This window comes from Haemaphysalis longicornis, unplaced genomic scaffold, assembly GCF_048455015.1.
Source record: "Haemaphysalis longicornis isolate Haplotype H1 unplaced genomic scaffold, Haemaphysalis longicornis Haplotype H1 scaffold_2, whole genome shotgun sequence".
NCBI classification, from domain to species: domain Eukaryota; kingdom Metazoa; phylum Arthropoda; class Arachnida; order Ixodida; family Ixodidae; genus Haemaphysalis; species Haemaphysalis longicornis.
The window spans coordinates 263,539,118-263,552,418 of NW_027526295.1; the positions used below are offsets into that span (position 1 = coordinate 263,539,118).

Consider the following 13,301-nt stretch of genomic DNA (forward strand, 5'->3'; position numbering starts at 1 on the left):
GTCCACTTACTTTTATTTCTCGGCACTTGTATTCTCCAAGATCCACTCGCGTGCCTGTCGCCCTGGCTATTCTCAGGGGCGAGACTAAAGGAGGCTGTCGGGAAAAATGCAAGTACTAACCAAATAGGCATTGATCATAATGCAGTCGATGAAAAAAGAGCGAAATAACGAACGTTGTTATGAGTTTGACGACGATATGCATGCAGTTTGCCTACACGTTCACAGGTTGGACTGAGGCCGCTCCTCCTTCTTTACGAGATATAACTCCGTTGCCTCAGGGCTCCTCGGCGTCACAGTCCGAAACGAAGAAGGTGCTCTCGCTCGTTGCAGCCAGCGGAGGCCGCGCCGGCGACGTCGGATACTTGACACGCGTGCCACACGGGCCCGAATACCCTTGGTCAGCGGTGTGCGGGCGATTGCGGTGAGGCGACCAGGAGATGCCCGCTCTTGCCGGCCAGTCTGAGCCGAGAGCGCCATGGGCCCCGCCGCGTTTCCACGGCTCGGCTCTCTGCTCCTGCTGGCGCTGCTGGCAGCCAACCACAGCTCTTCTGCCAGCGTAATCGGCCGCGCCGCCGCACCCCAACTGTCAGGGTACGTACGTGGGCCACCAGCCGCTCTTACTCCAAAGCGCCAACCACCAAGCCTGCACGAGACAAGTGTTTTTTCTTTAGTAATAACAGAAGCTCAAGTAAATTTCCCACTTTGCAAGAGAATGAAGTCTTCGCAAAATATATAGAAGACGTAATCACCACGTTTAAAAAGAGAAAGTCGTACAGCGTTTGACAACATGGAGCCGAACAACCATTTGCCTTGGTTTGGAACGAAACCCGTGAATGACGCTACATTGTTTCCCGCCTTGTGTATCTTTTCGGGGAAACTGTGCACGAATTAGCGCCACAGTCAGTAATATGTAGACCTTACATTTGGAGGCGCGGCGTTGAATTTATCCATTCGCACGTCTTAAGCCACCAACAACATTTGTGGCCTGACGCCTCCATGATTAGATTAGTAATACCGTGAAAGTATACAACCAAGTGCGCCAGCATTTAAATTGTTATTTGCGTGTCTCGTTGTAGAGCAAACTTGTTTTTGAGCAGAACTAATTCAGAACTTCGTGGTTCGTGCTGAATATTTTTTTCTAACCTTTACTTTCTTGTTCATGGCGTGCCTAGAGCACTGGTCATATGTCAAAACTTTCCTTTGGGTGGGCCATAAACAGACGAAATGGCTGTTTACTGCTTGTCGTATCTCGGTTTTCTGCATTAGTTGGCTGATTTGCACCTTCGCTGGAATTTTTTTATGAATTAACAAGTACGCCGTGCGTGTGAAGTTGAAGCGGTGCGGAGTAACTTTTACCGTTATTTTTATTTTCTTGTTTTTTTTTTTTTTCCGAGTCCTTTCGTATGCTTTTTCGTATACTGGGGCGAGTTTTGTTGGAGAAGATGAAATACCCAGAAGGTTTTCTTCAGTTGTGGCTACATTTCCCCCCGCAGCAAATTGAGCTGAGCCCACAGGAGCCAGGTTAGAATACTGCATGTACGCGGCATCAATCATTAGCTAGAAATATGTCTAGACGCAACATTCAGGCTGGATGTATGCTTGAAATCTGAGACAAAGACAAAATCTGAAATCCATCGAGGTTGGGGGTTAACGCGTGAAGAAAGCGCGTGAAAGTGCGCTGTGCGGTGCACGCATGCGCAGTTACAATGATGCTACTTTTTTGTGCCCTTAAAGCCATTGCGCATACCTGTTCTAAGGAACCCTATTTAGTAGGCTTAATTCTCTGGGACTTCCTGTGAATTTTCTGTGAATGGTGTGTTTATCAAGCCTGAATCTTTGTATAAACCAATACTGTAAATTACAATCGCGTCGGCGTAATTGATGGGGATTGTTACCGCGGGAAATAACAATATATTTTCGACATTCAAGGTTACCTCCGTCATAAAGCATGCCCTATGTCGGGTTTCGTTTACGTGTTCTAGCAGCAAGTCTCGGCATCGCAGTGAAATAAGCCTGCGGTATAGAACGACAGTCATTCGCCCCTGCCCCACGCTCGTGCGTCGGTTTTGCTATTTCGACAGCGGTAATCTGACACCAGAAGTTGCGGCAGATTTTTAAGTCAGTGTCGCGCGCTCGAGACGAATGAGATAAAAAAAGCAATGGCTTAATAGCATCACAGACAGGTCCTCAACGGCAAACTCCTCGCCGTAATGCTCGTCACTCTCCTGTGCGTCCCCCTTTCCGAAACCCTCCCCCATCACCTCTCACTGATCAACTTGTCGTCATTCTCATCGCCATTGCAAGTCTTGCTGAAACCCACTTATCTGCGCACGCTCCTTTATGGACTCCTCTTTTAATCTTGTCTGATTGAGAACTACTTTGAGTCCACTCAAAAGCGCGTCACTATTTCACAGCAATAACAAGCCTAACATTTTGTCAAGTTTAAGTAAACGTCTATCCCTAAATCTTCAAATGTGCAAGTATGCGTTAAATCATAACGTCACCTTTAGCCTCACTGGTCTTGCGCGTTGCCTTGGGCGTCTCGTAATTTTTGTACACCAAGTTTAAAAAGCAGACTTGCTGTGTTTTAGGGCACATAATATCAAACTTGTCACTATGGACCCATTATTAACCAATAGTCAGCAGCAATAAGTAATCACACATAAGAAATAAATAAAACTCGACAAATGCAATCGTTTTTACAAGTTGCATCACTGCTGTGGCCTCCAACCTCACTCACTCACTCACTCACTCACTCACTCACTCACTCACTCACTCACTCACTCACTCACTCACTCACTCACTCACTCTGGTCAAAGAGGACACAACTGTTTTTCTTTTAATTTATGAATATAATCGAAATCGGTGTGTGAGTATACTACGGGCGAAGGCTCTGACACGGAGGTACATACTGTAAATATGGCCGCGTAATGCTCGCTTCGCTGAAAATGTCGTCGAAATATCTTCTCTTGCCACTTCGACGAAACTTCCTCTTCTCTCTCCTCCACCCACCTCTCACGCTGCTTTCCTCCTTTCTTGGTCCTCCCAAGATAACGGCAGTTAGGTTCACTGAATTCCATTCCGTTTTCCCACGTTCGTTCTGCTGGCGCGCCATCAGCTTTTATGCTCCTGTCTTTCTGCACGTTCTTTTTTTTATTATTATTATTTCCTGCGGCAACATCAGGGCTCCTAAAACAGAAGTATCCAGCTTTGAAGAAAACTCAAAGCTCTGGACTATGCTTACAGTTTCGAACGAATGAAGGAGCGCCACTTCGCATCCAGACATTTTTGCTCTACACTTCATTTAGTGGTCAAACAACGCGCAACGTAAAGGCAATTTTTCTCTCCGCACACACAAAAAAAATCTCCCACCGTTCAGAGCTTGTCCCATTGCGCGCAAGCTCACCGAGACGAAAGAGTTGGGGCCGACAATGCCGAGCCGAGCGACCGCGGAAAAGCCTCCCCCGCTAAGGCGATTGGCCGTCCTAAGCCAGCTTAGGAAACCGCGCATGTAAACATGACCCGGGACAATGCTGGGCCCCAATTCACTCAGCATTCTCGGGCAGACGCCAGTACGCGTCTTTCCTCCTTCTTTGTCCTCACTATGCCGTCCGCTTTCGTCGAGTTACTGCGCTTACTCTCGAGCTTACAACACGTAGTCTAAGCCTTTGGCCGCGGCTGTCGCATTTCTCTGCAGAGCTTCCCCTGATGTTTCGATTACGAAGCCATTCTTTTATGGCTTTCTCCAACGACCGTTTTGTTTCCTACGCGCAGTACCGCGTTGGCTCAACAGCACAGACTGGTGTTACCGTTCATTGCAGGTTCCTATAAACGCAGCGACGGTATGAGTGGGCCGGTTCCCAACGTTCCCAGTGTGTATTCGATGGAATGCCTTTGTTGCATCACGAGCAGTACTGCCTCGCACTCTTAATAAGAAAGGTAGTAAAAGGGTAGTAACGGCCGTATTTACTAACTTTTTACGAACCTACCTACCCCACGGTAACGTATGTAGGCTCCGCCACTAGCAACTGCATGGTTAAAAAATCAACTGGGTGTAGGAAGTAGTATACACTAGATTAAGGTCGTGCTTACGACTAGTTTGAGCATGGCCAATCAGTAAACGCATGTAGCTCAGAAGGGTGTTATCGCTGGGACTTCACTAGTGAAGGTGGTGATGCTTACGGCCTGCATCAGTTAGTAATCATGACAGGTGCTGCGTTTACTAGCTCCAGTTACTACGTATCTAGAGTATACTGGGACAAATAACTTGTTAGTGTCCCGCTAGTGAATGCCACAACCTTTTTTTTTTAACAGTGCGGGACCTCCTAAACTTAGAACACAGCTGTCGCACGGATACTTTCCGCGACTACTGTTATCCTTGTTATTCATATATATTCCCTGCCGGTAAAGCTGCTTTCCCCGCGCTTCATGTTCACTCAATGTGATTTCGTTTGCTACGTTATAGTTAGGGTTCATCGTTTTCGGGTAAAACCCGATTCTAGTCGATTTTTACTCCCCGACCATGCTTCAGAAGAATCAGGTTAAACCCGATTCGTCCTTGAATGGACCTTTTCAAAGTAGCGATCTGCACAGTTGCGGACTAGCGGTCCGTCGTTCTCAACGTATTTGCTGGAAGCAAGCCCCAAAGACACAGCTTAAGAGCTCATTGAGTATTGGCATGGCTCTGCCGCTCGCTACCCTATAGGCTGGCAAATGCTGGACTGACATTGTTGTACCGAGTTAACGGATGATGTGATGTCGAGAGAACTTTCTCCCGGCCGAGGTACGTTCAATGATCGGGCAGGTCTCGAAGGGAGGCCGACATGTTGCGCATGCAGATGAAAATGCATGTAACAAGGACGTGTAAAAAATCGATCACCGCCTTTTTGTTAATAGAATGTTTTATTTCTTAGATGTTATCAAGGCTCTTTACTGTCATCATTACTGATTAATTTCCAGAGATACACCAAATTTTCGGGAGAATTTTCAAGAAAAGCTTGATGTCCTCCCTATTTCCAGCTTGAAACTAGCACCAATTTTACCCGTCAGAATTATAGCAGGTCCGAACCACCTTCTGATAAAGCAAACTTAGTGTATTACATTTTATATCTGCAGATTTAGCCATAAAAAATTGAGTTTCGGAATGGTTTTACAAAAGGACCCGATTTTATCTCGATTATCGATTTGAAAAATAGCACCCAAACTACCCCCCCCCCCCCGATTTTAAAAAATGCGTAAAACCCGAAAACGAACAACCGTAGTTATAGTATGAGGATTAATTGCCCACAAGGCATCTCTTTTGCGTTCTCGATAGACTGCCTTCTCATAGCACCTCCCATTTTCTAATTAAGTACAAGTAACTGCTTCCCCCCTTCCCCCCCCCCTTTTTTTGCTCTTGTTGCACCTAGTTTAAAAGTAACACGTCAGACATAATGGCATCTATATGCTCCTCGCCGCGTTCTCTCGTCGATGTAGTCATTTAGACTCTGCTTAGACCTTAGACTCTGCTCACGCATACACGCGGCACATAAAGGGGGTCTATAGACCACCCTTGAGTACAACAGTCTACCGTTGATGAACCCGCGCAACCTGCGGCGAACACCTGACTCATGAAGACAAATACCTGCAACGTGCTTGCATGTACACTTTGATTATGTCCGCACAAAATCGTGCATATACGCAGTACGCAGATTCAATTCCTTGATATGAATGGCTCTGACAGACACAGTTTCCATGACGGTACCGGGAGTGCACACGTATAAGGCAAACGCACTTCGCCGACCAGCTTGCTACAAATCCTGTCTGCTGCCTCCCTTGCCGGAAAGGCACGCTTCACAGTATTTCCTTGAAGCGGCGTATTTGCTCGAGACCTCCCACCCCTCAGTTTCTTTGTGAGCGATGTTGCTTGTATACGGGTTCTGAGAAGCGTTATAACCTGATGCGGTTGTTCGTTATGCGGGACTACAGGAACAGCAGCCGAACATCTCGTTTCTACAGGTTCGAAACAAAATAATCTCATTACATTCCATGAAGACCAAAATTCATGCAGTCCTTATATAGATGCCCGCGTCCTACATCCATTTTGTTTGTTAATTAGCGTGAAATTCGCTCGTGCTACCATGACGTACGAAGTTTTATTCCTCAAGTTTTACCATTTAGAACGTAAACGCGCAACACCCAGATAGTATGGCCCCAGCAACGGTTTCGAGCACAATACAAATCGAAGTAAGGGTAGGCCTAAATACGGTCAACACAGGACCCAATTCGTAAAGTAGATCATACATTCAAGAGCGCACTAAGGATTATTCCAAATGTACGTTGTACTACAGTGACTAATGTTTATTTATTACACTAGGTATACGGAGACGCCTACTTAGTTCGCTACGTGTCTCTATTTTGGCCTTTGGGGCTGGTATGGGCTGGAAGAAGCAGCACGTCGGACGGCGCAGAAAGAGGGGGAAGATACAAACACTCGCGCTTGGCGCTTAATGTCCCCTCTTACGCGCTGTTGCTTTCATGCAAAGTTATGTACTAACTATCCGAAGGTTAAACTCCTCTGGCGAAAGCCTTTCTCAGCTTCCTCCATATAGGTCACGACTAGTCAACACTCTTTAACGGAGCCGAACATCGATGATACGTGTGATATAGGACCGTGTTCCTCATCTTTCAACTCTTAACCTCTGTGGTGTGCAAACTGAGCATTGCGCGTGTGTGTATTCAGCATGGCTGATATGCTAATGCTAAACCTGCCGTGTTCGCGTGTGGTTACTCCACCGTATCAGAACTGTGTTCAACTTGAAGTGAACACTTCCTCGAGTATACATCAACATTTCGTTTTATACCGAACTACTGAAATTGGTTCTGACTCCAATTCTTCTAATTCATTTTTCTTTCTCCTATTTTTCTTCTTTCTTTCTTTCCTTCTTGCTTGTCTTTTTTTTTTCTCACTCGTTTTATTTTTTACCTGACGTAGCATGTCCGGCTCTTTGCAGGACAAACCTCGTCAGTACCATTAAACTGCATTCTCCTCTCTCCTCTCCTCTGGCCTGGACGTTTTCACTAAATAACGTCAGCGATATTCTCGTAGTTGTTTCCTAGCACATTTAAAAGCATAGTTAACTGCTAGAGCGTCCGTCTTCGCGTTCATCGTCAATTCAATAAGCTTACATAGGACCTGATCCTAATTGTTCGGGTCCTTGTAAAGTAACGTAGCAACTGACAGATAACAGACGAATGACAGCGCACGTTAGTCTTTCGAACGTATAAAAGGAACACGTTTCGATATATTTTGCATTCGGCGCCGAGGGGAGCCAATTACGCGCTTCTGATGTGCGGTGTGGTTCGAGAAGCTCAGCTAGCAGGGCACTGAAGAGTCAGTGTGAAGAGAGCCATACCAGCGACTCGCTGCTAATTTCCAACCCACCTCAGCGTCTCTGAGCTCGTCACCGAGCTCAGCTGCAAGAAGCAATCTTTAGTCGGGACGCGGCACTGCAAGACCACGCGTCCGGTTCACCCGTCGGCTCCCTTATCAAAACGCTGCTGCAGCATCCCGCCGAGGGCGTCGGCGAAATTCAACCGGTGCGAATGGCTGGCCCGACTCGCCAGCCGGAGAAGCGCCACGCGCGTCAAGGCCTGCTCTCTCCAACTTGTTTTTATCAGGACGCCATTGGCTGGACGGGCCTTGACGTGCTGGCGATATTTCGACTCGACCAATCAGAGAAGACAAATCGGCGAAAGGCGTTTTTGCGATGCTCCGGAGGAGCCGAAATTGCGTCCGTTGAGTTTCTTTTCTTTTTTTAGCGAGGCCTCGCTTGACGCATTCACGTCAGGCTGCCAACGCCTCACCACACTTCAGCTTTCTTGGTTTCTTGGCCGTGAACGGAAAGGCACATGCCCTTCGCCACCGCAGGCGAGGTGAGAGGTGAAAGTGAAAGGCGACGTTCGGCCACGTAAGCGCGGATGTGGTGCCGGTGGAAATGCTTATACATGGAACTAGTGCAAAGAAACGGAGTCCCTCGAGCAGGCATCCAATTACACGCACTCTGCACCGACTGCACTGATCTAGAGAGCCCTTAAGCATTAGTTGAAAAACAAACATGCCTCTCTATTAGCACTTGTGTGGGGTAACGACTGAAGCAATCATAGCGCGCAAGTACGGAATAATTTATATTTGAAATACAACAAAATCACTAACACTGTCACCGCTACGGTTATGAAAAGAAAAAACTTCTGCTACGCAAATGTAATGATGGGCTCCGGTAAAAACGCCGGACGGCACTGGCGCTTGGTAGGTTATTTTAAAATGCAGGCGCTGGTGTATCTTCGATATTTTATTCTTCATTGCGCCAAACATGAAGTTTTGCTGTAGGCAACCTTCACCTGGCACCCGTTAGTAATATGTACGAACAGCGACTGATAAAATTCATTAGGGCCTAAACATGGAACGATATATCCCAGAAAAGAAAAAAGTAACAGAACTTAGTAGACATTAAACTACACCTGCTTAAAGAAACTGTTGAAAAATGAATACAAGCCCACAAGTGTGGAGTAATCGATACTAAAATATTAGGTTACACACTTTATTTTAAAAGCACAAGCATCCTTAACCTTTATTGATTACATTTTGAAGCCCATACAAGGTTTCAGTTCGCTGTAAATGCAGAGCCAAGTAGTTCGTATATGTGCCAATGTGTATTGTATAAGTGCCCATGTTTTTGTATAAGTGTATAAGCTTCTTTCGCCTATATTTATACTGGATGTTTGCTGTACTTTTTTAATTAAGAAGCTACGATTTTCTGTGATCAAAGTGCCACCGCGTTTTGTTTGTTGGTCCTTAATTGGACTTCGCCTATTGGGTCCAACACTGTTCTTGCGTACGTTGCTGTACAAAAAGTAAATTAAGCTGTAATCAATCAATGACAGTTGTACCGGAATGATACATGCGTCCAAACACTCACGATATTGCTTACACCACTTGGTGTTTTTCAACCTGCAATGCCTTCATCAGTACCCGACCCATCTCCAAGTTTCTGTGTGCACCTGCGGGCACACGGTCACTTTTACAACACACTTGAAAAATGAAAAGCACTTGCCAGTATTAGGATCGAACCCACATCCCATTGATACCAAGCGGGAACCGTAACAACTCGCCCGTAAATCCTCTTTTTTATGCCCAACAATCTTTTTTGGTCCAATTAACGCGAACATTTGTCTGTGACCGCCTGTTTTCATGGGGGGCTGGGGGTGCTATCCATCCTACCATTCCCCTCATCTTCTCTTTCCGACCCATCACTGAATCATCTCCCCCACTCCTGCTCTTTCCATCGACTCCTCTTCCCCCTCATGTACCCCTTTCCTTTCCCTTCTCTCCTCTGCATTTCCTCCCATCATATCTCTTCACCTTCTATGCGCTTCACTTCTCTTTCCTTCTCCGCCCACGCTCTCGTACTGTCCTTCCTTCTTGTTTTCCACCTCTTTCCTTCTTCCTCCCATCTTTCCCCCTTCCTTATATCCTCTTACTTCTCTTTTCCCATAACCACCACATCTTTTTTTTTTCTCTCTCCTTTTCTCAGTCATATTTCACATTCGCCCATTCCTATTCCTCCCGGGGACAAAGTATACCCTCCCACTACGTCCGTTCCTGATCCCTTATGCCAGGGTTTCCCTTTTTCCACCATCTCGTCGATTTCGTTTCAGCGCCACAACTCACCCGATGTGCTAGCCGATGAGTGGCGCATGCTCCTCTCTCCACCTACTTACCCCCACCAGACAAGAAGCGTTGATGGTTCCTCGCACGCAGCCTTACGCCTCGCGAATAGCTCCGAGAGACCAAACAACGTTTCAGGTCAAAGCATATACTCGCGTGTTTTCAGAAGTGCCAAATTAAGCCAAGATAACGTTACGAGTGCAGCTAGGAATCACACCTCCCGGATCCTTTGCGGCTGGGACACCCTAACCTATTCTAAGGGAGGGGAAAAAGAGAGGGTAGGGTCTGCTTTAGTTGTTTCTATCTCCGCACCTTTATCCGCATACAACTAAACTATAAAATCTTATGGATGGTGGGGGTACAACGAAATGAATTATTTGCGTTGGCTGGTTTTTATCTGAGAGAATAGCGACCTGAACCAAGTGGCAAGCATTCATGAGACACCGACACCTTTCTTCCCTGTAAGCAATGCAAGCTTTCAGAAAAGATGTATGAACACTGTCTCATTATTTCAGCAGATTAAAGTCTACATCGTGTACGCCATTTCCAGGGAGTTTTTTCAGCCGATAGACACGGATTTTTCCACCCCATTGAAAGTGCGTTTTAAAAGCGTCCCGTGCTCGCCCTGTGCTCTTCGCCGACTTGGTGCCACCGACTGTCACGACACGCACACTGGCATACTCTCAAATCGGAAGGAAGCGTGTTTTGAGAGTTTTCAAACGTTCGAAGCTGCTTTCGAGCAAAGCAGATTTGAACCAAAAACTGGGGGAAATTGAAATTTTGAGCGCTGAGATATCAGGCCACATTGCGACCCAACGTGATTTGAATGCTGGTAGTCTGCGAGGGGGCCATGCATGGGCGCGTGGTGTTTTCAATGCCTTCGAGTATCAAAAATAAAGTAATGCCACGAAGGGTAACGTTAGGCAAACCACGCAATCCAGTCACAAATAAGAGTTTGAAGAAATCATTTCAGTGTCCCTTTGAAATGACCGCCGCGCATTGTTATCGTTGCTGTTGTTGTCAATGCCAATGGGGCGAGCGGTAGCTGACTTTAGTGAAAACCAACCCGTTGGCCTTGTGTTTACCTCATTCAAATTGGAACGCTATTCACCGTACATACATATATCACGAAGTATACGCACTAAAGCTACTTTTAAACTTTCGGACTTAATTTTTTTCCGAGCACGGCATTGAATTGCACTTGAAATGGGTATAGGTACGCGCAAATGGTCAGTGAGCGTTACATATTGCTCGTGAACGTAGCCTGGTCCTCCAACTCGTTTCAGAAGCCGCGAAGATGGCTGCCCAACTGACTCTGAGGCCTGTCCTGAATTTGGCCTCGGCTCCGTCTCTCTGGATTCGCTCGTGTGCGACCACGCAAAGAACGGTAAGAGGAGTGTGCTGTCGTTCGGTTATATAATACCTTGCACATGCTGGTGCTACGCTGATTATATTACAGAACAGCGTACTGTACTTAGAAGAACGCTGAAATATCCTCATATTTTCTAATCCACCGAGTGCAAAGCCGCGTACTCTCTCTTACCCCTGCATGACTCTCGCCTGCAGTGTTCTTTAAAAAGAACGGAGTTTTAGCGAACGTGTTCTCCTTCGCCGACAAATGTCAGCACCATGTTACAGAGGACTACTCTGAATACAACGGACACTGGAGAGAGGAACCTTTGCACCACTTTTCGCTCTTATTTTTGTCAAGCTGTTCCCTTTCAATACGATGTTGCTTAAACACGACCTCTTGAAATTTTATTCAATTGCGTTGAGGCAGTTTGATTATACCTACGCTTGCAAAGCAGGTTTTCCTATAAGTTTTCGAACATACGTATAATGCAGAGCTCATTTCTTCAGTTTGTTTCGGGGATTTGAAAGAAATGAATGCAATGTGCGGTAAATAAATCAATACCCGAGGTCCAAAAGTGTGCAGACGATTTTTGTTGTACTCTTGGCCACCACGAGCATTTTGCACATTCACAACGCTCGGGCGGGAAAATAAATGTTTCTAACATCGTTTACAACATAACCAGGCAGTTTTCTTATTTTAAGCCCTTTGTTCCACATGGTGCCGTTCAAGAAATTATTTAAATAGTAGTGATCGGGAGCGAAATTTTATAGACAAACCAAGAAATAACACTGCCTCATTTTTTTTTTTCAGTGATCCTCGTGACGGTTGGCCTCACCGACAACCCGAACCTGAAAGGTGATGCTAAGCAAATGATACTCATAACTACATTTCCACACTCAGATCACACACTTCCCTGCATAAACCGAAATGGCGAACGCACACAAAAAATATTTACCGACGATCGTAGAATCTACGGCTACCTAAAGCGTTAGCTTTGAAAGCTCCATGAAATGAGTTCCCGCCAAGCTGTCGCATATTGTTTCGTTTAAGTTTAGATTTCACGCGCCGAAAATACACCTGGTTTATGAAGCATCCAATATAGTGGAGCGGTCCGGCTCAACTGGGACTGACATCCGTAACTTACACCAAAACCAACATGAAAGAGGCTGGTAAGAGTGGCGTGCGCTTGGGTGGTACAAATGTTTAATACGTGAGGCCCTCACCATGTATAAACACTCCAGGCGAGCATACTAAAGGTAGTGCTCAACAAAAACTATACTTTGTATAAGTTTTCCTAACGTTTAAATAAATTTTGGTTGCGACTCAGAGCGCGAACACACCACACGGGCATATTTCTGTAATTGTACTGCACTCCCAATTCTTGAAAACCATCTAAATCATAGCAAAGTGAAAATTTTTCTCCTTGACAAGATACAGATACAGCGTACGACACAACGAAGCCGATTATGGTCCTTGCCTCCGAAAAGAGAGAGAGAGAGAGAGAGAGAGAGAGAGAGAGAGAGAGAGAGAGAGAGGGGAGGGAGGGGGAGAGAGAGAGAGAGAGAGAGAGAGAGAGAGAGAGAGAGAGAGAGAGAGAGAGAGAGAGAGAGAGAGAGAGAGAGAGAGAGAGAGAGAGAGAGAGAGAGAGAGACGATAGCGCAATGATGCACGCTTGATTACTAATATATCAATTTCAATATTCCATATCACCGAGGTGAAACACGCCAGCGCGGTTTCGCATACACGGACGAAGTTCAGACATCCTCATTCTCTTGTATAACCGAACTCTGCCGGCACCTCAGCCACGAGATGGAACTGCTCCCGATCAGACTCCACTAGTAGCTCCTGAAGAGCTTCAGGCCAGACCAGCGTAGCGTCCGCACCTGCATTAGGGGAGAGAAACACTGCAATTACGTCGCAGCCTGTAAATGCTGCCTGATTGGGGAAACCAAATTAAGGGGACGGTCCCGACGAGTAGTAAGTGGCCCGACGGAGCCGCGTATCGCATAGGCGGTAATTACACATAATCTTCATCGAGACAGTTTCACGATAGTCTTCGATGCAGCAGAAAAATTACTAGAACATGGACGCCTCAGGAGACTGGACGGGTATAAGCAGCTGTCTTATCAATGCTCCGCGTTTCGGCAACAAATTTACCAAATGCGCGAATTGGGAATTTTAGGAGCATGGATTTGCATTGAGCTCATAATCTTTTGCACCCCTTCCAACGTTTTGTAAATG

General features: G+C 46.2%; 1 protein-coding gene across 1 annotated transcript in view; it reads left to right on the plus strand.

Annotated features, from left to right (window-relative positions):
• Positions 1-452: 452 nt before the first annotated feature.
• LOC144170589 (uncharacterized) overlaps positions 453-13,301 on the plus strand; it is a 77,226-nt gene continuing 64,377 nt past the window's right edge. The window contains exons 1-3 of the mRNA XM_077700477.1: positions 453-591; positions 10,993-11,093; positions 11,871-11,915. Coding sequence (XP_077556603.1) covers positions 476-591; positions 10,993-11,093; positions 11,871-11,915 — 262 coding nt within the window. The 5' untranslated portion in view covers positions 453-475. The remainder of the gene's footprint in view (positions 592-10,992; positions 11,094-11,870; positions 11,916-13,301) is intronic.